Source organism: Pimephales promelas, chromosome 1 (assembly GCF_988280905.1).
Source record: "Pimephales promelas chromosome 1, fPimPro1.hap1.1, whole genome shotgun sequence".
NCBI classification, from domain to species: Eukaryota; Metazoa; Chordata; class Actinopteri; order Cypriniformes; family Leuciscidae; genus Pimephales; species Pimephales promelas.
This window is the reverse complement of record NC_142769.1, coordinates 39,561,769-39,587,201: the sequence shown is the minus strand read 5'-3', so window position 1 is coordinate 39,587,201 and position 25,433 is coordinate 39,561,769. Positions and strand designations below refer to the sequence as shown.

General features: G+C 36.5%; 3 protein-coding genes, 1 long non-coding RNA gene and 8 other non-coding genes across 16 annotated transcripts in view; 11 read left to right on the top strand and 1 right to left on the bottom strand.

The window, feature by feature from the left end:
• The first annotated feature begins 212 nt into the window (after positions 1–212).
• LOC120470693 (uncharacterized) lies at positions 213–5,406 on the top strand. Of its 4 annotated transcripts, XR_005620590.2 has the most exons (15): positions 213–265; positions 753–794; positions 1,386–1,432; positions 1,736–1,782; positions 1,960–2,010; positions 2,180–2,226; positions 2,411–2,460; positions 2,629–2,672; positions 2,860–2,883; positions 3,109–3,134; positions 3,362–3,390; positions 3,625–3,686; positions 4,705–4,750; positions 4,923–4,967; positions 5,158–5,406. It is a non-coding gene; the product is annotated as an uncharacterized LOC120470693 (long non-coding RNA). The 4 variants fall into 4 exon arrangements; XR_016166387.1 differs by lacking the exon at positions 5,158–5,406 and having other exon boundaries at positions 4,923–4,976; XR_016166398.1 differs by lacking the exon at positions 5,158–5,406 and having other exon boundaries at positions 218–265; positions 1,706–1,782; positions 4,923–4,976.
• LOC148998475 (small nucleolar RNA SNORD27) lies at positions 1,476–1,545 on the top strand. The gene has a single exon (XR_016168800.1). It is a non-coding gene; the product is annotated as a small nucleolar RNA SNORD27 (small nucleolar RNA).
• Positions 2,496–2,560, top strand: LOC120471037 (small nucleolar RNA SNORD29). The gene has a single exon (XR_005620732.1). It is a non-coding gene; the product is annotated as a small nucleolar RNA SNORD29 (small nucleolar RNA).
• On the top strand, positions 2,721–2,787 carry LOC120471046 (small nucleolar RNA SNORD30). The gene has a single exon (XR_005620736.1). It is a non-coding gene; the product is annotated as a small nucleolar RNA SNORD30 (small nucleolar RNA).
• On the top strand, positions 2,972–3,038 carry LOC120471053 (small nucleolar RNA SNORD30). The gene has a single exon (XR_005620738.1). It is a non-coding gene; the product is annotated as a small nucleolar RNA SNORD30 (small nucleolar RNA).
• LOC120471077 (small nucleolar RNA SNORD22) lies at positions 3,432–3,556 on the top strand. Its single transcript, XR_005620756.1, has one exon. It is a non-coding gene; the product is annotated as a small nucleolar RNA SNORD22 (small nucleolar RNA).
• LOC120471056 (small nucleolar RNA SNORD31) lies at positions 4,579–4,649 on the top strand. The gene has a single exon (XR_005620742.2). It is a non-coding gene; the product is annotated as a small nucleolar RNA SNORD31 (small nucleolar RNA).
• Positions 4,784–4,849, top strand: LOC120471063 (small nucleolar RNA SNORD31). The gene has a single exon (XR_005620744.1). It is a non-coding gene; the product is annotated as a small nucleolar RNA SNORD31 (small nucleolar RNA).
• On the top strand, positions 4,996–5,066 carry LOC120471070 (small nucleolar RNA SNORD31). Its single transcript, XR_005620753.1, has one exon. It is a non-coding gene; the product is annotated as a small nucleolar RNA SNORD31 (small nucleolar RNA).
• Positions 5,407–6,441: 1,035 nt separating the features above from the next.
• Positions 6,442–8,104, bottom strand: arl2 (ARF like GTPase 2). Its single transcript, XM_039660086.2, has 5 exons — positions 7,898–8,104; positions 7,573–7,683; positions 7,160–7,322; positions 6,931–7,011; positions 6,442–6,814 (listed from the first exon to the last, which is right to left on the bottom strand). Exons 1-5 carry the CDS (start codon positions 7,960–7,962, stop codon positions 6,680–6,682), a joined length of 555 nt encoding a protein of 184 aa, XP_039516020.1. The 5' UTR covers positions 7,963–8,104; the 3' UTR covers positions 6,442–6,679.
• Positions 8,105–10,602: 2,498 nt separating this feature from the next.
• On the top strand, positions 10,603–12,685 carry batf2 (basic leucine zipper ATF-like transcription factor 2). The gene is made up of 3 exons (XM_039660156.2): positions 10,603–10,868; positions 11,126–11,230; positions 11,958–12,685. The coding sequence occupies exons 1-3, from the start codon at positions 10,791–10,793 to the stop codon at positions 12,288–12,290; spliced, it is 516 nt and encodes a 171-aa protein (XP_039516090.2). The 5' UTR covers positions 10,603–10,790; the 3' UTR covers positions 12,291–12,685.
• Positions 12,686–14,490: 1,805 nt separating this feature from the next.
• The window catches only part of ppp2r5b (protein phosphatase 2, regulatory subunit B', beta), a 23,427-nt gene continuing 12,484 nt past the window's right edge, over positions 14,491–25,433 (top strand). Inside the window, exons 1-2 of one of the 2 annotated variants that reach the window (XM_039659649.2) lie at positions 14,491–16,139; positions 22,849–23,045. In XM_039659649.2, the coding sequence (XP_039515583.1) occupies positions 15,944–16,139; positions 22,849–23,045 (393 nt within the window). In that variant the 5' untranslated portion in view covers positions 14,491–15,943. The remainder of the gene's footprint in view (positions 16,140–22,848; positions 23,046–25,433) is intronic. The other variant, XM_039659640.2, reaches the window with a different exon arrangement.

Here is a 25,433-nt window from a genome sequence, read left to right as displayed (position 1 = left end):
TTTGCTATTTAAAATGTGCATTACGTGCACTAGTACCTATTTTGCATCTACATTTTGAGCAGTTACAGTTTATCAATTTTAAAAATGTATTTTAATCATAGACTGTAAAAAGATTTTAATGCACAAGCCAAAATGTATACTGGCGCCTTTAACATGATCAGTAACCTTATTGGTTGTTGTAAAATGGGCGTGTACTTTCACATGTGACAAGAATAAAAGGCGCCTAGACCTCTTTTTCGTCCATTTTGCAGCAGCTTCATCATGGGTGAGTACGTTATTGGTTTTTGTAAACTGAAGTGTAGTTGTTTTATTATTTTTTATACGCCTTTTTCTAAAGAGGGTCTACAATAGTCGTCTTTTCTTTGTTCGTGTGCATTTTAGTATTTATTTCTGTACAGTGGCCCTTAGCAGACAACCGCGCAGCGTGTTTGCAATCCATTAGCCCATGAGTTTCTGAGTCGCATCTGAAGCCATCCTGCATCACTTACTGCTTTTATTTGCAATTTTACTACTTTTTATTGAAGTTAACATGATCCTCTGTCACAATTACAAGATATTTACTGTTGGCCTGCTTTTTTTGCTCATGGCACGATCTCTCAATGATGATAACTTCCACAGACCTGTTCTGAAACTCTGTGATTGCACTTTTATATATCTGAAGAGAGATTTCACTCGAGTTGTTCGTAAAAATGGCGCCTTCTGTAGGTTTCATAAGGGCACACGTGTCTCAACTACATTTTGTTCTGTTGCAGTAATGGCTACGACGAGCATGACGTCCCTGCCATCGTGGGAAGGTAAGTTCTGTAATGGGTGCACCTACTAAAACAAACCTGGTGTAGATCGACAGATATTGACAAATTAATAGTTTTGGCTATTTATTTTCGCCACTTGAATAAATGGCATTAAAGTTATGTTAAATGTAACATGGAGTTTTGTTTATAATTTCTTTGAGTTCGTTTTAGACAACTTTAACATTTGCGCGTGGATCTGGTTAAGGAATTCAATTAATAAAAGTGTGAAATAACTAAAGTTGATCCCCCAAAGATCAGTGCATGTTACATGTTTCATAACTATGCATGCATATTGAGAACTTAAAATTTAAGGAGAGCTAAAATAAGTTGCCTAGGATACTATTTTTATAGTTTAGGCCTTATTTTTGTCTACCACACCCAAGTGAATAGCCCTTGTGCTGAGTCCATGAATTTATGCATGCAGTGTTCCTTTGCCTTATGAGTTTTCTATTCCTAAATTGCTCTAACCTTTTTCAGCTGAATAGCATTGCACATCTATTATAGATTGCCAAGTGTTTTTGTAGTATTTGTAAATGCCCTTGTATAATATTTATTTATATATATATATATATTTTTTTTCACTTGTTTTTGCAGCTATCATGCAGTCTGTTGGGATTAGGATGAGGCCTGTTAAATTCAAGGTAAACGTTTCAAGTATTGAAGTTTGTTTTTAATCCTAAACCTATTAAATGATGATTACAAAGACAAGCATATGTCTGAATTTCATTGATGTTTGCCTTTATTTTCTGACAATGTGGGTGGCTTGTGCTCAGTTTAGTTGGATCCCTATTGGCACTTTAGGCATTCAGTAGTACTACTGTAACTTTAAATTGTCTTCTGAGTAGTTCTGTAATATTTCTAAACTGAGTAGCAGGCGCCACTTGTTGCTAAGTGTTTCTTTTTGTTCCCTTTAGTATGTGAAATGTGGGCATTTGTTTTTGCAGTTTCCATGCAGTCTGCCAAGATGAGGAAGAGACCTGTTAAAATCAAGGTATGTTTTCAGGTATTGAGGTTCCTCTTTTAGGCTAAACGCTTAAATGATGATTTCAAAAGACAAGCATATGTCTGATTTCCAGTGATGTCTGCCTTTTTATTCTGACAACGTGGATGACTTGAGCTCAGTCATCACTACCATATTGTAGTTTTAAAAATAATGTTTGTATTTTAGGGTTGCCTGCACATGAACTGTGTACTGACTGAGTCCATGGATTCTGTATTGGTAAGTGGTTTTCCTAAATTCAGTTTGTAAACTTAATCACTTCAGAATTGTAAACAATGTAACAAGATTACATTTGTCCTATGGCATTCTTGTCACCAAAGTCTGATCGCCATATGTCTTAAACCATATTTGCTGAATTCTGTGCTTACGGTGCCGTTTATCTGTCTAGGTGCTTCCACTTGTCCTGGTGGCCATAGTATGGTCAGTGACATTCAGGTGAGCTTTTGGTTTTGAGTGGTGTTTTCTTAAATAGTCTGAGAGGATGAATGGTTTATACCATTTAACATCTGGACGGCAATATTGCTCTATGGCATTAGTCACCAAAGCACTGATCAGAAGTGGTTTAACATGTTGGTTTTGTTTTTGTAAACTAAATAAAGTAAGAACCTTTGTTTATTAGGTGACATCTGCACAAAAGGACCTTTTACCAAGGACTAGCATCTTTCAAAGGTATTTTTATTGTTTATACGTAATGTTTTGTCCAATCTCTGTGATGAAGATACTTAGCTCACTTTGAACCCATGTGAAAAGTAACGAACAACTGAGAGATTGATTGAATTTTGTTATTATTATAATTGTGTGTACCAGTCAGACAAACCCCTGTTGTCTTCTCTTCAGGACTATTGTTTAAGACTAAGTGCGGAGTCCTCTGGTTATAGTAGGTAAGGTTACTTCCTGCTTCTATGTGCTTAATATGCAGTCCCTCTGTAACTAATGATGATTTATTGGAATCTCGTTCGTCTGAAATCCTGTTGATAAATCTTATTACTGATGTTACACCATTTTATCCATTTTAAGTGGTTTGTGTATCAAATGATGCTCAGGCTTTTTTTTTTTTTTTCATGACAGGTTGCACGCCTGAAGTGTCGACAGGTAAGAATGTGCTTGCTATATCGAATCCCACCTCAAATGGTGCCTATTTGATAAACTTTCACCTTTTTAATGCTCAATACCCTCTGTAACTAATGATGATTTATTGGAATCTCGTTCGTCTGAAACCCTGTTGATAAATCTTATTACTGACGTTACACCGTTTTATCCATTTTAAGTGGTTTATGTATCAAATGATGCTCAAGCTTTTTTTTTTTTTCATGACAGGTTGCACGCCTTAAGTGTCTCGACGGGTAAGAATGTGCTTACTATATCAAATCCCACCACAAATGGTGCCTATTTGATTAACTTGCACCTTTTTAATGCTCAATACCATCTGTAACCTATGATGATTCTTGCAGTCTCGTTCGTCTGAAGTCCTGCTGATAAATATACATCTTGTACTGATGTTACAGAACTAGCATTTGTCTCTACACATGTGTAACAAGCCCATCTGAAGTCTTTTCTTTTTTTCTCACAGGCGAGTGGCATTTGAAGTTGTCTAAATGGGTAAGAATTCAATCCCAAATGTGTAATGCAAGCCTGTTGTCCTTTTATGATGTAATTCGCACAAGTCTTACGCCTTGACAATACCAGAACCTGAAAAGGTGAACCCACTGGTCTTGCCTTGGCAATAAGGGGATGATTTGTTGGGGTTACCAACAGTCTGAGAAGGATTAGTTGTAATGTTGTGCAACGTCTTCCTTTTTTTGTGATAATTAACTTGATTTTAATTCCATGCAGGACTGCAATGGCCATTCTGTACCATCCCCTGGAAGTTCTGGACCCTCTTCACGCTGAAGTTGGTATGTGCTTGTGTTTTTTAGTTTAATTTCATGTGAATTGGTAGGTGTGATTAACCCTTGTGGACCTTTTTGTCCTTTTCAGTTTTGTTTTTTGATCACTTTGCCTGTGTTAAAGCTAACTGCAAAAAACTTGGCACAGGTGTGTTTTTATTGAAATTTTACTATTTCACTGTCATTTTCATAAAAAATATTTTTTGCATTAGGTACAAAATACTCCCCTTCAGCCCCTTTTGGACAATGTCCTCTTTGAAACCCATTAAAACTGCCATTTTTAATTCCCGGTTCAGTTAACTATAAAATTTTATGCAGTCTTTAAGAGGCTTTCATTCTGATGGCAAGGCTTCAATTTTATTTTTTTTTATTTTTTTTTTTATCAGATGGTGTCTCCCAATGGGGAAAATATGTTCCTACACCCAAACAAACTGTTACCGAAAGCTCATTTTTTTGAGATCATCCTCAAATTTGGAACACAACCTATTTAGATTTATGGCTTTGATTTTATTGTAGTTTTGAGTTCAACCTGATTTAAAAAAATATATATTTTATATAAAATTATTTTATAAATTTTCATAAACCTATACCTATATAACTTTTTTTGGATTTACCTATTATTTTTTTTACTTCAGCAATAATCTGCAAAGGGTCTTCTTTAAAATGATGCCAAACTTAAGTCTGTGCTCCAAAGCGTCACATTTTTATGACCGTTTTTTGACATGGACCTTTTTGTCCTCTTTTTACCTCTGTAACTTTTTTTAATTGATGCACAAGGGTTAATAAGATTACTGCCCCATTCTGATATATCTGACTGAATGGTAGTCCACTGACCTCAATTGGTTTCTTTAAAATTTGTTTCCAAATGTAGGTACCTAAGAGGCTTATTTGTTTGAATTAGTATGGATGTGATGACTGATTACCGCCCCAGTCTGAAAATTCATGACTGATTGGGATACACTCTGATCCACACCTAATGTATAGCCTTTTTTTATTTGTGCTTTAATTGTTGCTACTGTCCTTCCAGGTTGCCCCAGAGGTCACATCATGCTGGTGTTTTGTTGACATTAAAGGTTTGTACATGTGTTTTTTTTTTTTCACTACTCTTTATAAATGATGATTTCTTATCGCCCCAGTCTGATGTGTCATGACTGATTGATGTTTCTGATAAATGTAATTATTAAAAGGTACCATTCAAGTTGACTTGTACTCGCTTACTATCCTCCCCACTTTTCTCTCCCTCAGGTGGTTTCATGCCTAGCTGATTTAAGGATGGTGCCCTGTGTTCAGGTACCTAAAGTTCATTTGTACACTTAAGTATGGATGTGATGAGTAACTACCGCCCCAGTCTGAAAAATCATGACAGATTGGTTTAACCTCTGATCCATACTTCATTTTTCTTGTGCTTTAATTGTTGAACGAGTTCATTATGGGTTATTTTATTTTTTGCCCCATACACTGACCTCCCTCTTTCTCCCAGGTCTGTTAAAAAACATCTGGGGAAAAGTTGAATTGTGGACGACCGGTTGATGTTTGCTCCTAATTCCTATACTGTACACCTGTTGAATGACATGTTTGAAATTGAATATATAAATGATTGGCACTCAATTTGTGTACACTGTAATTAAATTACTTGCCAATATTTTTTTCTTGGAAATGTGTACTTGTTGGCATGTATTAAGTTGTTGTTGTTGTTGTTTTTTTTAATAATAAAGGAGTTTTAAAAATTTCTAATTAGTCTTAACCTTTGAAGGTTAAGTTATTTTTAGTAAACTAATTGGAAAAGTGACACTTCAAAGTAAGGTTGTTCAACAATGAGTTGGGCAACATGAACCGGCAATAACTTTTTGTTAGTAAAATGTGTGAAGCCAAGGTGCCATTTTTCCATTGTGTTTTGGGTGTTCATGCTAGTACTAAAGGGTAAGTTTACACAAACTGTCATAACTCACCCCTGTGTTCCTATCCCATAAGCCTTTCATTCATCTTTGGAATACAAATGATTTTGAAAACTCACTCCGTAGGGTGTTAGCTAATTGATATCTGCCAGCCCAAAAGGTGAATGACCTCATTAAAATAGTTTATGCATCAATAAGTTTATCAGTGGCCAAATACTTTGTGTGCCAAAGTAACTACTCCCTTTCTCTCTCTTGCTCTCTGTGGGCCTCTGACTGAGTTCATGTAGTGTAAAAGTGTTTCTAGGTACGTCAGAACTTTGGGTCGCTATTGGCCAGCATCACACACATGATCAGCATTGGACCATACAAGTTTTTGCACAAAGTATTGTAGTTGCTTGATAAACTTAAGGTTGAGCCACTGTAGTAACTTGGACTATTTTAAATGTCTTTATAATTCATTTGTGGCATTTATCAATTAACTTCCAGCTTATGAAGGAGTAAGACAGCTCTCAGCTTTCATAAAAAATATCTTAATTTGTGTTTCAAAGATAAAAGAAAATCTCATGGGGTTGGAACAACATGAGGGTGAGTAAATGTTGAAAGAATATTCATTTTTGGGTGAACTTGCATTCTAATAATAGAATTAAAGGCACAGTGTAAACCTGAAATCATGATATTATACGACCCTTTAAATAGCTTTCAGTGTTCCGATGGGATAAAGTCAAAATTAAATTGTTCATGGATATTATTTGTCTAGTTGAAAGGCAGAAACCCTCCAGAACTAAAATAATAAGTGCACTATAATCACTTACAGAGTAAGTAGCATTTTTTAATAATCAGGTTTGTCAAGGCAGAAATGAGTATTCGTGGCAGATGGGATGTATCTTTATTTATGCAGCTGAACAAATGGCACTGAAAAGTACACAAACAACTTCAAAATGGCTTCCGTTTCAGGCAAGCAGCTTTTGATGTTAAAATCACAAAGTCTGTTGGTAATACATCTACATAAACCATCTTAAACATTTAAGTGGTATTGACAATTTAAAGTCCAAAAAGATCCTTTTTTGGGGGGTCCATTATCTGCCAAATGCGTTAACTATCAGTCCATCAGTCAGCTGTAAAGATCCGAGCTGCTATATCATCAAGCAGCCAGTCCACACCTGTAAGCAGGTTCTCACCAGTCACGGCACTGCATCCCACTATGCACCAGTGATGGGTCTTGATGTCATCAAGGGCTAAGACCTGCACAGAGAAAATTCAGAAAACATGGCCATATTCACAAATTACAGTTGTGACCTGTTACGCTAGTCAGGTTCATGCAAATACAAATGATTTTGTCTGTTTAACTGAAGGCTCACCTCTCGAATGGCATCTTTTGATAAAGACCCAGGTAAGTCCTGTTTGTTGGCAAAAACTAACAGTGTGGCTCCTGCTAAACGCTTCCAAAAAGTAATAATATAGAAGTAATCAAACCCATATAATATGAAGTGTATAGAGATAGACTTACACATTACATTTTATTCATCCATTTAACTTCAAACACTATACGACATTATTAGGTCCAAGTAAAGATATTGTTAATCTCACCTCCTCTAGTAATAAAGTACTCAGCTCTTTCCTGCAGTCCTCCAGTCTCAATCTGTCAGCGCTGTCCACAACCCACACCAGTCCATCTGTACTCTCGAAATAATTCCTCCAGTATGATCTCAATGACTTCTGGCCACCCACATCCCAGATATTCAGTTTAAACCTAGTCTCAATGTGAAGCAAATGAGACAGAAACAAAGACATTGCACTTAGGAATTATTTGAAATGCATCACAGTGATAGTGGTAAATAAAAAGTCTGTTTATACACATATTAGTTAAATGTATTAGTTATACACACAATTAATTAAATTAACAATCAACAGAGACATTTACTAAGTTAAAAGTATTTTATGACGCCCACAACTTCGTACTGATGCAAATCTACATAACATACAACTAGTTTCCGTCATACCCTCTATGCTCAAGCGTCTCTATATTGAAGCCTAATGTTGGAGAGATCGTGCTGACATCTTGGCCGTTGAACTTCTTTAGGATGGTTGTTTTTCCGGCATTGTCAAGTCCACTATAAAAGGTTATAGGTTAAGGGCCCACAAGAGTCTTCTGTATCACAAACTTTACATTAAACTAGCCTAGCCTGAGTAATCGTAAGTCGTGAATAGAGTAAGCTGATTATATACACTTTATAAAAACTACAAACATTTAAAAACAACATCGGTGTAAAATAAACGTATCTGAATATAAACATTTGAATTGAATTCAGTTCTATGAAAAGATACAGCATCAGTAGACGCATTTCACGCTCCTTGTGCTTCATTTTCTTCAGGATCGTCAGTAAACCCATCGTGAAAGTTTAAATGTAAAACACTGAAGTGGCCTAAAGCCCGAATTTGCACATTAATTGTTGAAACGCATGAAATAATTTCCTAAATAAATATCACATGCGTATAGTGAAAAGCCGTACTAGAAACAAGGAAGCGTTACTATGAGGTAACACAACCCATTGAAGTATGATTGGTTAGAGAATACGCAAATGTGATGTTAAAGGCATATGATTGGTTGTCCTAACTGTCAATTAAACTTGGGCCTTTTCTATTGGCAAAGGAGAACAGCGGCAAGGGCGTGTTCGCGTTTCTGATAGGTGCAGTAAGCTGAATCCAGTCGTAAAATCAGTAAGTTCTTTTGCAGCGCCCCCTGATGTGCATAAGTCAAACATGCGAGCTACTCCACCAGAAGACTTGCAATGCAAAGTAAGTTAGGCTAATTTTGTCTGTCTGGTTGTATGATTGGTTGGTCAGCAATGCTAGTTTGACCTTTTCACTGCCTGCCAAATATTATTTTCTCTTACTCAAGGATGGGCTTTTACGTTGAAGATAAAATCAGAATGTGCTTTACTGCTAAATTAATTAGAATTTGGGTACACACATTTTTAAGAATATGTATATTTATGTAACTCCTAACAAACACATAAATTAATTATAGCCTACTTAATTATATACTTGAAAAAAAAATAAGTTGGGTCAAAAATAAAATTCTCAATAATAATAATAATAATAATAAATGAAAACAAAATTAAGTTCACAGTTCTCTGATGTCGGTTATTGGTCACAAAACATTTATTTAATTTCTTTACGATTTAAACTTACAAACCTGTGGTTCCATTACAAACCCCCAGTCTGGGAAACTCTGAGGTAATGTAATCTTTCTCTTTGTATTTTTATATCAATATGGTATAAGATTATAATTTTCAAATCAATGTGATAAACAAGGTAGGTTCAAAGTAATCTAAAAAGTAATCATAAAGTAATCAGATTACATAATCTAAAAAAGTAATCTAGATTACTAACTGTCATGTAATTTGGGATCAGTAACTGCAACAATTTTTGAGAAATGTACCCAGCACAAGTATTCAGTGCAAGGGAATGCTAATAAATGTAATAAACGTAAAATAAATGATAAAATAATATTTACAAACAAGAGCAACCACAATAACATTAGAGAACGTTTATAATGATGGTTATACAAGCGTAAGAAAATATGAAGAGTTTATTTGTTTAAGTTTTTTGCAGTATTACTAATAAAAAAAATGTGGGGTATATCATAAAATCTCATCATAAACAATTAATTGATTAATAAAACACTGTGACCTAACTGTAACTAAATAGAATGTTTCATTGACTTTCATCCAAAGTCTAAAAGAAACCTTACGGTAAATGTCTTCTTTAGTCTGTCTCAAATTGCTTATTTGTGTTTTCCCTCTTGAACTTATAGCCCTCATGTTTCCAGCATAGATCTGTATCTATTCAACTTCCTCTATTGCCCTACCCAGTGAAAGAAGTGACAGCAAACTTTTCTCCAAGCAGACTCCCAATATATATATATATATATATATATATATATATATTAGACTATAGGCACTTTTATTAATTTTGTTCATATTTTTAAAAATACATATAATTTTGGACAAATTCCTCTTTCTTTGTCAAACCTTAAACTTTTTAGTACCTTCATACTTTTCAACCTCCTAGGTGTTAAAATCACTGTTTTCTCCTTTTTGCACACACAGACTTTTTAACTTCAACAATGAAAATACAAGTTAAAAATATGACATCTGGTAACTTTTAATATTCTTAAATTAAGCACTAGTAAAATAATTAAAATACATTATGGTTTTTAATGTGAGACCATCAATATTACTTTTTAATACAAAAATTGGTGTCATTTCCACCACAACACTGAAATGTCAAAGCTAATCAATAAAGCTATCTTCAATTTTTTTTCACAAAAAAAAAAAAAAAAAAAATGTCATTGGACAGTGGAAGGAATAATTCGAGGATTTCCTCTATCCCACCGACCGGTCTTCGTCCATCACCCAAGCTGAAGTCACCGAGGTAGTCAAGAAACTCCTCGGTGACAAGGCACCGCACCAGGGGTGAATGAGATCCGCCCTGAGTATCTCAAGTGTCTGGATGTTGTGTTCCAACAGGGAGATGTAATGTATGGATGTATGTCTATGCCAGGGTACTGGACAGGAGAATTTCCATCATTTTTTAAAAAATATTTAAAAAGGTATTATAACACATTAACAATTTCCCTTGTAATCTAAGTTTGTCCTCTTTAAACTAGACATCCATTAATTTTATTTCGTTTATTTAATTCACATTCATTTTAGTAAGGAAATAAAGTAGCCTAGCCTTACACACATAGTAAAGCCTGAATATCCCATAAAGCGTTCCATCCGTTTGGACTTCCGGATAGGAATTCCCAGTAAACTGTAGAGCGGGAAATGTAGGCTACAACCCAATTACTGGCATTTTTGTGTGGGTGGCGATGACCTCTCCAGTCTCCGCTAACCGAGTCGTTTAAAATAATTCGAAACCGAAAACACACTAGTCCACCCCTCTGTTGCGTCATCTCATTGCCAGAGCTATTGGCTCATTCCACCGCCCACTGCTTACATTAAAAACCTCCGAGCAGTTTAAATCATGACCAGGCAATGTAGTTTTGCAGACAACAGCTGCCTAAGGGTTTTTTTTTTAACGCGCTTGCATTTCAAATCGTAAAACTTTGTATAATACGGAAATAAAACCAACGACTGATTTATTCTGAAAGTATACATGCAAGCATTTTGTACTGATTTAACTGTCGAAGAGAGCACCCGTGTTCTTGGAGATGCCAGCTGTCTTCATGGATAACTTTGACCAGGGAAGTCCTTTCTCGCAAAGTGATTCTCAGAGTCCTCTAGATTGGGTAGGTAATGAATCAACTTATTTTATGTAATTGTACTATCTACACATACATATTACAAGCAATACAATATTTATAAATAAATATTTGTTTATAATATTAATTTATTTATGGTTTAAAACACACACCCACACACACACACACACACACACACATATGCAGTAATTTTTATATCCTAATATCTAATTACGAACAATAAAATATTATAAATATCGATATATTATAATTCATATACATGATCTGATGATGAATATCCTCAGAGCACACAGTCAGATGGCCATAGGCACCATCGCAAAGAGAAAAACAGAGATGCAGCGCGCAGGAGTCGAAGAAAACAGACAGAAAAGGCAGATGTACTGCACGAGGTCAGTGGCATATTACGACCTTTTACACTCTCTTTCCCCTTTTGAATGTGTAACTTTTGCTTTGTTACTCGTTATCTTTTGATGTCTCCAAATCCTCACATTTGTTTTGCATGTATCTTTTCATTCATGTTACTCACACAAATATATGTGATATTGTTCTTATTATTGTAATTATCAGACAAATAATCTGCTCCCTTATAATTAGCCTACTTGGAATTATAAAGTAATGTGTCATAATAATAACCTTCAGCAGAAGGTGTGTATTAAAAATGCAACTGCATTTGTTTCTGTACAGGTTATTTTTTGTGCGTGCGTGTTGGTTTGTTAATAATTACTATGTTGTGTGTGTGTGTGGAGGAGAGAGGAAGCATTACTATTGCGCAACTTCAGTTCAAAGCAGGCATTTCTTGGAAACATGACTGGGACTGATTATTGCACTAGCGCCAGACTATTTACCTTCATTTTCACTTTCATTTTCTCTTCAGATGATGTACAAATCTTGGACTTTCCCCTTTCCCCAACCCACTAATCAGAACCTTTCATAGATTGACAGAAAATTATTATTTTTTAAAAGAGTCTGTTGTGTTTTTCCTCTGAAAATATTTAAGTTGGAAGAGCTGCTCAAATCTTTCTTATACTGTGCCACATTTTCGTTCCCTTTGTAACTTCTGCATTTCACTATTGTACAGTTTATAAACTTTTCTTTTTCTTTTTTTTTTTTACTTAGGAACTCCAAGATCTAGAGCAGTCTAATGCCGCATTCCGAAAAGAAATCGCTGAGCTGAAGAAGGAGCTTCAAATCTACACCACTGCTTTGGAGCAACATGAACCTCACTGCACTAAACTCTGTCCATATGGACCATCAGTTAGTGTTCCAGTAGGTCCACCCACAGCTCCACCCTCTACCTCAGATTTCAACTTCGCCCATGAACCCAACCTCTTTTCGGACCTTTCAGTTTTACCAGACACTAATTTAGTGGACTTGCCAGGGCTACTCGACAGTATCGATTGGTCTCCTTGGGACACCTTAAATGGGAATGGGTGCCTACAGCAGTTTTGAGGTGCAGTACAGTCTAGTTCTTATTTAATGACAAGCCAAACACACTACATACTGCAAACATCTCTTTTTATTGTATTCAAATGCAAGCGGTGCTAAAACTCATGATCCATTAAGGTGTGAATATGTTGTAACTTCTAATTTATTTAAGCAAGACTTAAAGATGGTGAGATTTATTTTTACATGTAGCTATATTTTAAATATGAAATGTTTCAAAAATGTATTACAAGACAGTAGCCTTATGTTGGGCTTAGTAACTCCTTGCTATTGTGATTTGTGATAGTTGATCTGTGATTTGATATAAGAGTTTTCAGTTAATTCATAAATTATGTTTTAATAATTTCAAATGTTATTTAAGGAAATATCGTTCAGTGTCACTTACTGTTGTCCAGATACAAGTTATTCAAAAATAAATTTCTTACAAAACAAGATACTACACGCAGCTTTTTTAACCGGCAGCGGTGGTTGCCAGAAATTTACTGTAAAAAATATGGTACCACCATCTTAGGTTTTACAGATTTAAATGAAACTTTCAGTTAAAAAAAGAATTGAACATGAACTTAGAATTGCAATACAACACACTCTCAATACAGTAAAAAAATTAAATAAAAAATGAAATAAATTCTGCAACCTTGGCCAAATTGCATAGCAGTATACTTATAATGACTATATTTGCCATAGAGATGTCTTTTTTTTTTGTATTCTGACAACAGACTTTCTCTCCTTCCCCTTTTGGCAGTCATCTCAGTTCTGCAAAAATATAAAATGTATAAGTATACTTTGCTACAAATCAAGGCCTGTATTCATAAAGAATCTTAATGAAAAGAGTAGCTCCTAGTGACAAAATTCTAAGAAAATTCTTAGAAATGTGGATGCTTACTCTATAGGAAAATATCCTCGTAAAGAAAAAACTAATTCAGAAAGCATCTTAACCCTTACAAGAGGTCTTAAGGTCAAAATTGTTAGGAGCACGGGCAGGGACTTTTAAGACACTTAAGAGTTTCTCTAGGAGAGGAGAAAATGCCAGAAAGACGAAGAGGTAGACGAAATGCGTTCCAGACAATGGATGACAGTTAATAAAACGCTATGGATTAGATCATGCAGAGATCATGTTTGTGACTGATCTGATCTTATTGGAGACACACTAACATCTCCAAAACAGCGCAGAAATGCCATAGCGCCAGACATGAAAGTAATCACTATGACGATATTTAGCAACTGGGAAAATGCAACAATGCAGCAGTGATGACTTGGGTCTATCACGACCTTCTGTAAGCAGAGTGATCACACAATTACAGCACTTTCAGAACCTCTTATTGTGTCACAGTTCATTTTGTTTCCACTGGACATTCCCAGCTTGCAGGCTCAAAAAAACTGCATTAATGAATATAGCAAGCTTCCCTGGTGTTGTCGGAGTAATTAATGGATGCCACATCCGAATGATTGCACCGTCTGAAAATGAGGATGTTTATGTTAATAGGAAGAGGTACCACAGCCTAAACATTCAAGTTGTTTTCAGTGCAGATTGTAGACATTGTTGCAAAATGGCCCGGCGCAGGATGCAGGATACTGGGGGAGAGTGGCCTGAGACGTTTGAAGGACGTCGTATTCCAGCAAATTGCCACTTGTTAGGGGACAGTGGTTATCCTTGTAAACCATGGCTCCTCACACCTTACCACCATCCTGACCAGTGGTCACAGTTAAATTACAACAGTGACAACATACAATTAATGTGTGTGGAGTTCAAATTTAGAGAACAACAAATGTGTTGCACTAGGCTACTCTACTTCCCATAAATAGCCTACCCATTTTGTTTTAAAAATATCAACTGAATTCTGTTCATTTGAGCTCACAAGAAAACAAGCCGTAATTGAGCGGGGTATTGGTCAATTTAAGAGGCGCCTTCACGTTTTGCATGGAGAGGTGCGACTGGCACCTGTCTGCAAAGTGATAACAGCCTGTGCAGTGCTTCGTAAAGCTGTTTTCACTGTTTAAGCTGTTTTAAGCTGTTTAAAGTGTTTTCGAACAACAGTATTTATCATAAATATTAGAAAATATTTTTAAAAATTAAGAATTTGATTTTTAAAATAATTATTTTTGTTCTTTTTATATTCTTCTTTATCATTGACTCATTTATACACTTAAAACGACCAATCAATAGCAAAAGCACTCAATCTTTCTCAGTGGTACAGCAGGGGATGGTCTCTCGATAGCCAAAACGCCCATAACGTTCAGCATCACATTTAGTAGTCTTCTAGGTAGGTCAGCGACACGTCGTCGTCGGTCGGTTAATATCACAAAACGCGTGTTCGAAAGATACTTAGCGACGGACTGAATAAAAATCAGCGGTTACAGCGAGCGTTGAACGCACGAAAGAATGAACGAATGAAGCAAGAACAATGGCCAACCTGACAGTCCCAAAACACAGCGGCTAACAGAGACTGTGTCAGCCAGTGAGAGAGGGAGGAGAAGGGAAGGGGCTGAGGTAGAAAACAGCTGTCTGATAACGATAGGGATGATATAAAAATAGCATATGTTGTCGCTTAAACGGTGATTAGAGCAAACGGTATAACCATAACATCGCGACGTCTAGAAACGGATCGCGTAAATGTAGGATGAGTAAGTAAATAAATAAATAAGAGCGCGTGAGCGTCATCTGCAGTGTGTAGCATCTACATCTACTTGCACCACCTGAAGAAGACAACGACCGACACTGGCTGCTGGGAAATAAAGAAACGGGGGGAAAACACGAGTTATCAGTGGGGAAGAAGGACGACGGGCAAAGTCAGCGAGACTGTCCTTGTTATATCCTTGTGATAGGAGTAATTGAACAGCGGTTCCTTGTATTTGAGGGAAGGAGGTAGAAGGGGGTATCAGTGCTGCAGCGGCCGCCGTGATGCTTTACACATGTAGGCACGTTTGAAGCAGTTCATCCCCGCCCTGTGTGGATCTGACCGAACCGAGCCGACTGTACAATAACGGATTTAATAGGGGAACGCTGGACGGCTCTGAAAAGGACTTGAGGAGCAGAACTGGGGACTGGTAATATGACGATAACATTTAATTAATAAGAGATGCATTTGTAGGCTACCTGTACGGAGGAGATAAATGACGGGATTTAAATCGCCCATTTGTTTTTCAACATGGATTAATTGGCCCATGATCACTGGATAGAATGCTTATTACGTCCGAGTTTTAATACAGTACCGATTTATGCCTCTAGCCTATAAATATTTAAATAAAGACCAAATTTAGGCCGATGACTTTCTGATGACGACAGTACGACAGAGATGTCTTTATTGTAGAAATATGTGTTCACACCAGTATCTTTCCATAAAGATATAGATAATTACATTCACCCTTGTGCTTATTTCCGTGTCTAATCTCGTTTTTTTGGGGGGGGGTTTAATGTAACACGAGCAAGAGACGCGTCAAATTGAACACTGATAGCTTTTACTTCTACCATCCCTCTGTCTACAATTTAGACCAGGTTAGATAACTTCTGACTATAGTCGGTCCCTGTTTGTCCATTTTACTTTTTCAATCCAAGAAAAAAATATATATTTCTGACTCAATAACAAGGCGCTTTGGGTGCCTATTCCGGCGGTTGGCTTCCTCCTTCGAACAGTCTTCTGCCGAGAACCACCTTTGCTGCGATGGAGACCCCCACGAAGCTACCTCCGTCGAGCCCATCCTCGCCGACCACGGGCTTCTCTGTGCCGAGCGCAGAGAAGGTAGACGGCTTCCCCCGCCGCTCGATGCGCCGTGCCCGGCAGCGACGGTCCCACAGCTCCTCACAGTTCCGCTATCAGAGCTCCCAGGTGGAGCTCACGCCGCTGCCCTTACTTAAAGGTAGGTTGCTTTAACTGGGACGTGAGGTGGTTTGTTTTTAATGACATGTTATTTAGCAAATGAAAATAATTATTCATTCCATGATAGCCTACTAAAATAGACTATTACAGCCATTTTGGTGAACTCAGTGTTTTCTTGAGCATCCTTAAGAGATGGGACCAGGACGCCAAATGTAACTAAATCTTCCGAGGAGCACAGCTAGACTCAGCAGGTTTTACTTTAATGCTTCCATCATTCAAGGGTACATAATTTAAAAAGTGTAGGCCTATACATTTTTTTGACTGAACTTAAATTAGCTGTACTGGAATGGGGGGTTGTAACATTAAATTTAACTCAACTTAAACGTCTCGTGTTGCAAAAAGTTAACTGAGTAACACCAATAAGATTAGATGTGTCAAAGTAACTCAAATGAGACTATTGCACTAGGTTAGCATGACAATCTGCTAGAATTGCAGGAAAGAAGAAACTGTCCATTGCAGTGGTATTTGCATAGTAATTATCAAGTAAAGCAACATAAACCATAATAATATCTGGCTTAAGAACACATACCATCTTCAGTCAATCATAGTCATGATTCATGCTGGGAATCTGAAATCCATTGTGCAGTTTTAATGAATTGCAATAAAAATGATTCAATAATGATTCACATTGATTCACAAAGTAAACTTCTGTTTTACTAATTAAAGGGATGGTTCACCCCAAAATTAAGATTCTGTCATCATTTCCTCACCGTCAAGTTGTTCTAAACCTCAATGAATTGAGGGTATGCATTGACATCACTTTTCCGCCAGACACCCCCTCAGCCAGACTGAGTGACAAAAGAGCCGCTGTATGACTGGATTTAATAGGGAAAACTGCAAAAACAAGAGTAAAACAAACAATTATTAATTTGAACTAAAGGTTGGACTCAATATAGGGCTCCTTACAAATAACCAAATATCCAGTGATCCATGGATATTGACATGCAGCCAGGAATCGTGTTTCCTGACAATATGTGCCTGATTTACACGTGGGGGGATATACATAAAGCAAATTAGCCTGTGAACGCTTTAGATAAATACAATATAGGTAGGTCTAAATCCGGGTATTCACTTATCAATGTTATATATTTCGTCATATCATCCAGCCCTAAAACTTTTATAGTTTTTGTCAATGTTTATTTAAAAACATCCATTATACAGAATATAATAAATCGTAAATATTTAAGAAGAGGCGTCAATACAATAACAATTCAATAGGGTATGATTTAACCCCGAAATTCAACATATCGACACAAAATTAAAACTGCAAATTCATTTTTCGCTGCCTATAGAGTCCAGTTGTTTCTGTGAATTGTACCGATACATTTGCTTCTCTTTTCACTAGCCTTTGGCCCTCTGTAAAAATATACTTCAGACTTCTTGTCAAATCTATTTGTACAGTCAATCTCATAGCTGTTTTGTGTGTTTTTGCGGCATTCACGCTGAAAACCAATGCTGCCACTCAGTCCACAGTCACTCCGGCTGACGTGATGTCACGTGCATACCCTCTATTTCATTCGTCTGCTGAACACAAAAGAGGACATTTTAAAGAATATTGGTAACCAAACAGTTGATTGGCCCCATTGACTTCTGGGCTCCATCAACTGTACAGACATTCTTCAAAATATCTTATTTTGTGTTCAGAAGAGAGAAACACATTCAGGTTTGGAACAACTTGAGGGTGAGTAAATGATGGCAGAATTAAAATTTTTGGGTGAACCGTCCCTTTAAGTGGTTTGAATGCAATGAAATTAAAAGTATCCTCAGTCTGAAGACCCTGATATTTACACTTCCATATGCTCATTTTGGTCATCCACCTGAAGTGAGGGAGAAACTCTGAACTGTCTAGGAAGCTACTGATCATATTTGTGGATGGTAAGTCGTAAATAAGCAATTGGATTATGATGCATAAGAGTAGATGCATTGTAGAGTAGAATAACCACAAATAATACAGTGTTGTTTCACAGTATTTCATGGATGGCACTAAATTTTATAGGTTTTCCAAGTTCTCGACTTCATGACTCACACTTCAGCAGAATATGATTCACTTCGTCTAATGCAGGAATCATCTGAGTTACATTTCCAGTGAAGTAGGATTTAGTGGTGCCAGTTTTAACGGGACTCTCCAGCTGAGGTTTTGCTGCCAGTTGGTGTGTCACAGGGGGTCCAGACTGAGCCTCTGTCCTGCTTAACCATCCAACTGACCTGCTTTTAGCCATTCACATGACACTGAGATACATCTCCTGTGTTAATCAATGTCTGTCTCTTTTACTCTTACTAAATCCAGTAGATCTAACTTCAGGGCTATGACTGGTTGTAGGTTTAACTCTGGTTTTATTTCTCGTATAAAAAGCACAGCTCTGGTGGATCTTTGTGGTATTCTGGGTGCTTGTGTTAGATTGAGTTTATGGCAGTTATGGATTGGCAAAACTCGACTATCAGTGTGCTAAAAAGTTGTTTTTGTTTGTTTAACATGTACCTGCTAGAGATTTAAGCTCCATTAATGGCACAGGATATATAGATGTGACATATATAATGCTCTTTAAACACAAGATTAGCTTAGTGAAGCATGACAGACTCTACCTAATATTGTTTGGGCTGTGAATTTACCTGTGAGCCTCTATTTGTGTTTGTGCGTTATAGAAAGTAAGTGAATAAAACAGCTGAGATGCTCTATCAGTCCAAAACATGACCTGAATCAGCCAAAAATATGGCCAACACTGCCAGGTTTATTAGCTTGGGTTATTAGTTACCGGAAAAAAAGACTGCAGGGTGCGGTATTGTGAGCCATTGGTGGTGCGTTATATTATCATTTGTAAACATTCAAATTCTGCTCTTCAAGTTCATTTGTGTTGTTGATTCCACTTAGGTCTCTGGAGTGACTTCACTATTAGTCCTCGTGAGTTTGCGAGCGTGTGTCTCTGTAAATAGCTGTCACTGCTGGAGGGAAAGTGTTTTCCAATTGGACAATGGGCAGCTCAGAGCTCTCAGCCTCATTCGCATTGTGACTCGTCTACACATTCAAAGCTCCTCAATTTCATAAGTGAAACAGAAATGAGAGTTTGCACTTGTTGGGTTAGCTATGACAGCATCTCATATCTATTAGCAATAACCTTAGAGTGTGAATAGTGGTGGGTATATATCTGCCTTCTTCTTCCTGCAGGGTCCAGCTGGTCAGGGCTGGTGTAAGGTTACAGTACACAGAAGGCCCGCTCCCTCTCTGGCCTCCTTCGATCAATAAAGAGGGCAAGAGAGGAAGAGGGAGAGAATAAAAGAGGGAGTGAGTGATTATCGAGACAGGAAAGAGAAAAAAAGCATTAGAGAAACCGAGAGAGTGAAATGGATAAGCATGTTGAAGCTGTAAGTGCAGGAACAGTGTACCTGAGGGAGAGTTATTGTTGAGGACAAAATGTAGAAAAGAGAAAAACCCACAGACACACACACACATATTTATTTGTATTAATAATATATTAGTAATATTGTGAATTATTTAAGTATTATTAACATTTAACTTAACAGTTTTCTATTTTAATATATTTTAAAATGTAATTTATTCCTGTGATGGTATTTTCAGCATCATTACTCCAGTATTCAGTGTCACATGATCCTTCAGAAATCATTCTAATTTGGCAATTTGGTTCTTAAAAAACTTTATTATTATCAATAATAATATTAATACTAATTTGTTTGTTTTTTTCAGGATTTTTTTTCAACTTTCAAAAGAACCCCATTTATTAAAAAAAAGGGTTTTTACTGTTATTTGTTGAAAAGTATATACTGTACATATCGATCCTAGGACTAGAACTGCCCCAGTCACTTGCCCCACAACTATGGTTGTATTTTGTATTTTGCAGTTAAATTATCAAGTAACATCATGGTGTCCATGAAACAAGTTAAAATATTATTTGAAGATCACATTCCACATTCAAAAAAAAAATAAAAATCTCATGCATTTTTTTTGTCATGCATTATTTTTGCTTGTCTGTTTTATGGGTTGTGGTGGCTCAAAAAACAGCCACAAAAAACACAGTTTACTCATTAAAATCACTCTACAACAGAAAAAGATGTACGGAGAGAATGACTGTGAGAGAGGGATGGAGAGGAGGGGTAAAAGGAGATCATGAGGAGAGGAACAGGGAAGAGGGATGACATCATCTCTCCGACTCTCTCTGCACTGTTTTCTTTCCCTATACTATGCATCTCTCTCTGTCTCTCTCTCTCTCTCTCTACGTCCCACTGTTGCTTATTGGCCACTATATTTAGCAGCTTTGCATGTTCAACATTACAGCATGCTTAGAGTGACGACTTGTCTAACTAGAGCGATACCATTCAACTTTAGATGTAAAACTGCTGCTATTTCTTCAAATCAATAATTATAGTTTTCACATTCTTTCCGTGATTTAAGCTCTCATTTCAAATACTCATTTTATTCATTCTCTCAGTTCTCAGCTTCACTCTCCCTCTAATTCTCAGTACATCTCCAGTTCCTCGTGTCTCCACCCTCTTTCTCTCTCACACTTTTCCCAAGACAATTTCGTTTTTCTCTTCAGACTGCTGTGGCTGTGTCATGCTCTTTTGCACCTTATCCTTCCCCCTGTCTACAAGCAATCACACCAGCCTCTTTTCATCACATTCACTTCAGCAATCTTCATTTTCGCCTTGTTGATTTCTTGGTCTGTCTCCTTTAACTTCACCTGCTGCACTCCGACTCTAGGATGACTCTATCTGTGGCAGACTGTGAATGTTAAGACTAATCCATTTTTAATGGAGAGTAATTGTACTAAGTAGCTAGCAGGCTGAGGCTAATGACAAAGAGAGATTAAGAGACAGAGAGAGATTCACATGTCGAAGTATGGGAAAAGTAGGGTATGTAGTTTTGTTGAGTTTTTAGATGAATGGAGTGGATTGTCATGGTTATTGTGCCTCGAGGCGCTATGTCCACAGAGGGCCGAGACAGCCCAGGGTTAAAGATAGCACCCGCTAATCATGTTAGCACCAGACTCCTCCACTCATTTCTCATTAGCATCCCGTCTATCCACTTCAAGAAATCTGCATTATATACTCTGTCTATAGATCCAAGTGTCTAGATCCAACCATCCTTAATGTTATTGTTCTGTTGGAGAGCATAAATATAAAGGTTCTTCTTTACTGGCATTGATGGTTCCATGAAGAAATTTAGCATCCATGATGGAACCTTTCCATAGCACAAAAGGTTCTTTATAGTGGGAAAAGGCTCTCAAGATTATCAAAAATGTTCTTCACTACACTAAGAAAAAACAGTTTTTAAAGACTTTTTAAAAAACTTTTTTGAAGTTTGTGTTTACATAATATATGTGGGTGCACTGTGTATATACATTATTTTGTATATGTAAAAATACACAAACATGAAATAAAATAAATAAATTCTTAAATATATACAAGCATGTGTGTGGATTTATATATATAAAATAATTATACACAGTGCACCCACATATATTATGTAAACACAAACTTTTTATTTTGGATGCGATTAATCGTGATTAATCGTGATTAATCGTTTGACAGCCCTATTCACAGAAAGGTTCTTTGGGGAACCCAAAAATGTTCTTCTATTGCATCGATTTACGCTCTTAGAAGAAATTGTTATGTTAAACTTGAAAGAATTATGCAATCATTTAAAACATTAGAATATTTTTTTTTTTGCATAAAAGTTTGTTTAAATTGAGTAAAGAACACTTAGGTTCTATGTAAAAACCCACTAGACTGTGTAGCATTAGGAAAAAGTACTGTGGTGGTACCATGATACAGTTATGGTCATTTATCAGATTTATGTGCATGGTATTTCAAGACCAGTGTTGGGTAAGTTACTCTAAAAAAGTAATTAGTTACTAGTTACTAATTTCCTCTTCAACAGTGTAATTAGATTACTGTACTAATTACTCTCTCTAAAAAGTATTTAATTACTTTTAATTACTAATTACTTTCAAAACCCCATATCTATCTCAACCAGCTGAATAATACAAGGATAGACATGAATTTGTTTTAATTCTTTCAAATAAATACTGTAAAATTGCATGAATTATCCTTAAACTGACCAAGGTGGAGAAGATTACATTATAAAAACATACTTTTTAACATCAGACAATACATTTTGCTGTTAAAACCACTATTGTTTTATGTCTGATCTCATGACATTTCACACTTTTTTCATACATATTTTACAATAATTCATACGAATTTGTACGAGTGCGATCATACAATTTAGACACCTCATAAAATGCATACGAATCGCTGTGAGATCGGATTGATCTATACACAGTATTTACCTCAATTACATCAGAAGTAACTGTAATTAAATTACAGATAAATGAAGAGCAATCCCTTACTTTACATTTTCAAGGCAAAAGTAATTAAATTACAGTAACTAATTACTTAGTAATTAGTTACACCCAACACTGTTCAAGACTCTTTCTGTTTTTATCATGGTATGTTTTTTAGAAAAAGAAAGAAAAAACATCACATTTATGCATTTAGCAGACACAAACTACAAAAGAGAAACAATGTTTGTTCCTAGGATAGATACTATGCCTGGCTTATTGGCTGGACTTGGTAAAATATAGTAAACTCATCATGGTAAATGTGCAGTATATTTGTGTGTGTGTGTATATATATTAGATAAGATTACATGTCCTCTCCTTCCTGTCCCTCAGATGCTCCAGTGGCAGAGCTTCATGACTTGTTCTGTAAGAAGCTCCAGCAGTGTTGTGTGCTTTTTGACTTTCTGGACTGTGTCGCCGACCTGAAGGGGAAAGAGATCAAACGTGCTGCGCTGAACGAGCTTGTGGAGAGCGTGGCCACCAGTCGCGGAGTCCTCATCGAACCCCTTTACCCAGAGGCTATTAAGATGGTGAGATGAATCGCGAAAGAGAGAAAAAGTGATGGAGTAGGATGGGATTTGATAAAAGAGCAGAGGAGGCAGAGGGAGATAAATCATTTTGAGGGATGTGCAGGATCTCCAATGCACTAAAGTGCACTTAAAGACTCGGAAGCATTTACGTTTCTTTGTGTTTAGCTACATTAGCTCTGTACTGTATGTAGCTGAAATACAAAAACACCTTAATTGGGGAGCAATTGATTTTTAACTGGTCCTTTTAGGTTTTGATTTGAAAGACAAAGGGGGGAATTTACCAAGAATGAATTTACGGTGTCTGATAGTGCTGTTTATTTGCATATGCTTGTTTATTTTAGCCCCTTGTTTACTAGAGGAATTATGCAAATCTGTTGCTCTGATCAATAGAAAATGTACACAAATATCTTTTAAAAATTAATTCCATTTACTTACATTCTGCCTACGGAAATGGCACAACATTGCGCTTTTAGAATAAAGGTGGAACTGAGCTGTTGCGAAGAAAGGCAGCACTGAAAAGAATTACAGTAATTTAAAAGGACCGTTTTATTAAAAATGTTCTTCTGTCATTTTACAGTGCAATTCTGCTGTAAAAAGTGTTTAAAGTATCAGTAGTGTAATTTCATTTACAGTTATACAATTGTAAACTGTATTAATATTTACAGTAAGAGTACTGTATTTTTCCTTTACATTACAAATACCATATTTTAATTTACAGGAATAATACTGTATATTGTATTCATTTAACTACTGTATATTTTTATTTATCTATTATATAATTCGATTTTTTTTTCACGATTTACAGCAGAAAATAATTACAGTAGTAAACATATATTTTTCCATAATCCTAGGTTATTTACAGTATTATACTGTAGGCACATTTAACAGTATTATACTGTACATATTACAGTAAAATACTGTTCAAATTACAAAAATCCATTACCGTGTAGAAAATAATTACAGTAGTAAAAACATATTTTCCCATAATCCTCGGCTATTTACAGTATTATACTGTTGACACATTTAACAGTATTATAATGTACATATTACAGTAAAATACTGTTCAAATTACAAAAATCCATTACAGTGCATAATTTACTCACCCTCATGTCATTCCAAGGGCCCTATTTTAATCTGAAACGCAAGTATCAAGCGCGAAGCGCAAGTAACTTTGTGGGCGGATCTTGGGCGCTGTTGCTATTTTACCGGCAGGATAAAGACTCTTGCACCTGAGTTTAAAAGGGGTTGGTCTGAAATAGCTTCATTATTCATAGGTGTAGTTTGGGTGTTATTTGAAATAAACCAATTAAACCAAGAGTGTCATCCAACATACCCTTTAAGAGCAGGTGCGCAGGTTGCATGGCGGATTGTTATTATTGTGGCGGATTTACCAGGCGCACGGCCGGAGCGGTTCACAGCTGAGGAGGCCGACGTTCTTTCGGCAGTGAAAGACAAAAGTGACGTTGTATGGGGATGGGAGAAACCCACCCAAATCAGCGTCGGTTTAACAGGCGTGGGAATACATTTTTTACATTTTCATGGACACCACAATGATTTCCCTCATGTTTTAATATTTTTCCTTGTTATAATGTATGATTTTCAGAAATAAAAACTGCTGCATCTGTGTTGATGAGGGAGTCAAAGTGTATGTGCGTTGTGCACCTGCTACATTATGGCGAAGCATGCGTGCTTAAAATAGCATGAACCACGCACAACCCGCCACTGACTTTAGACTAGGTTTTTTTTCTGGTCAGTGGCAGAATTGTTTTCTGGAACTGCAAAAAAGCACCAGGGAATGTGCCGACCAGCCCATGGAGCGCAAGTTCATTTCCTAGTTTACCGACGTGCGCCTGTGGAGGGAAAAGCCCGCTTTGTGCGGGTGCAAAATAGGAATAATACATGCGTCAGTGTACAAAGTCATTTGCACCGGGTGCAAGATAGGGCCCCAAACCTGTATGACTTTATTTCTTCTGTAGAACATAAAAGAAGATTTCAATGGAAATCAATAGGGACCAATGCTGTCTAGTTACCAGCATTCCTTAAAAAATAGAAGAAAGAAGCCATGTTTGGACACAATGTTGTGAAAATGATGACAGAATTGTCATTTTTGGGTGAACTATCAGATACACCGACAATAAAGCTCATAAAGATTAATAGAAAATTATAGGCAGGTGAGTTTGTTTAAAGGGTTAGTTCATCCAAAAAGGAAAATTCTGTCATTAATTGCTCACTCTCATGTTGTTCCAAACTAGTAAGACCTTCGTTCAAAGAAAGATATTTTGGATGAAATCTGAGAGATTTCTGACCTTAGTTCTTTACATTTTATTTGCTATGGGGAAGTATTTGTATTGGGGAAGCAAAATACAACTTTTTAACCCCTCTTCTTCC

Coding starts and splice junctions, on each gene's coding strand:
- batf2 (XM_039660156.2), top strand. CDS start 10,791: ATGCCAGCTGTCTTCATGGATAACTTTGACCAGGGAAGTCCTTTCTCG. Junction 10,869..11,125: donor CTCAGAGTCCTCTAGATTGG/GTAGGTAATGAA, acceptor GAATATCCTCAG/AGCACACAGTCAGATGGCCA. Junction 11,231..11,957: donor AGGCAGATGTACTGCACGAG/GTCAGTGGCATA, acceptor TTTTTTACTTAG/GAACTCCAAGATCTAGAGCA.
- arl2 (XM_039660086.2), bottom strand. CDS start 7,962: ATGGGTTTACTGACGATCCTGAAGAAAATGAAGCACAAGGAGCGTGAA. Junction 7,684..7,897: donor GAAATGCGTCTACTGATGCT/GTATCTTTTCAT, acceptor AACCTTTTATAG/TGGACTTGACAATGCCGGAA. Junction 7,323..7,572: donor GAGACGCTTGAGCATAGAGG/GTATGACGGAAA, acceptor CATTGAGACTAG/GTTTAAACTGAATATCTGGG.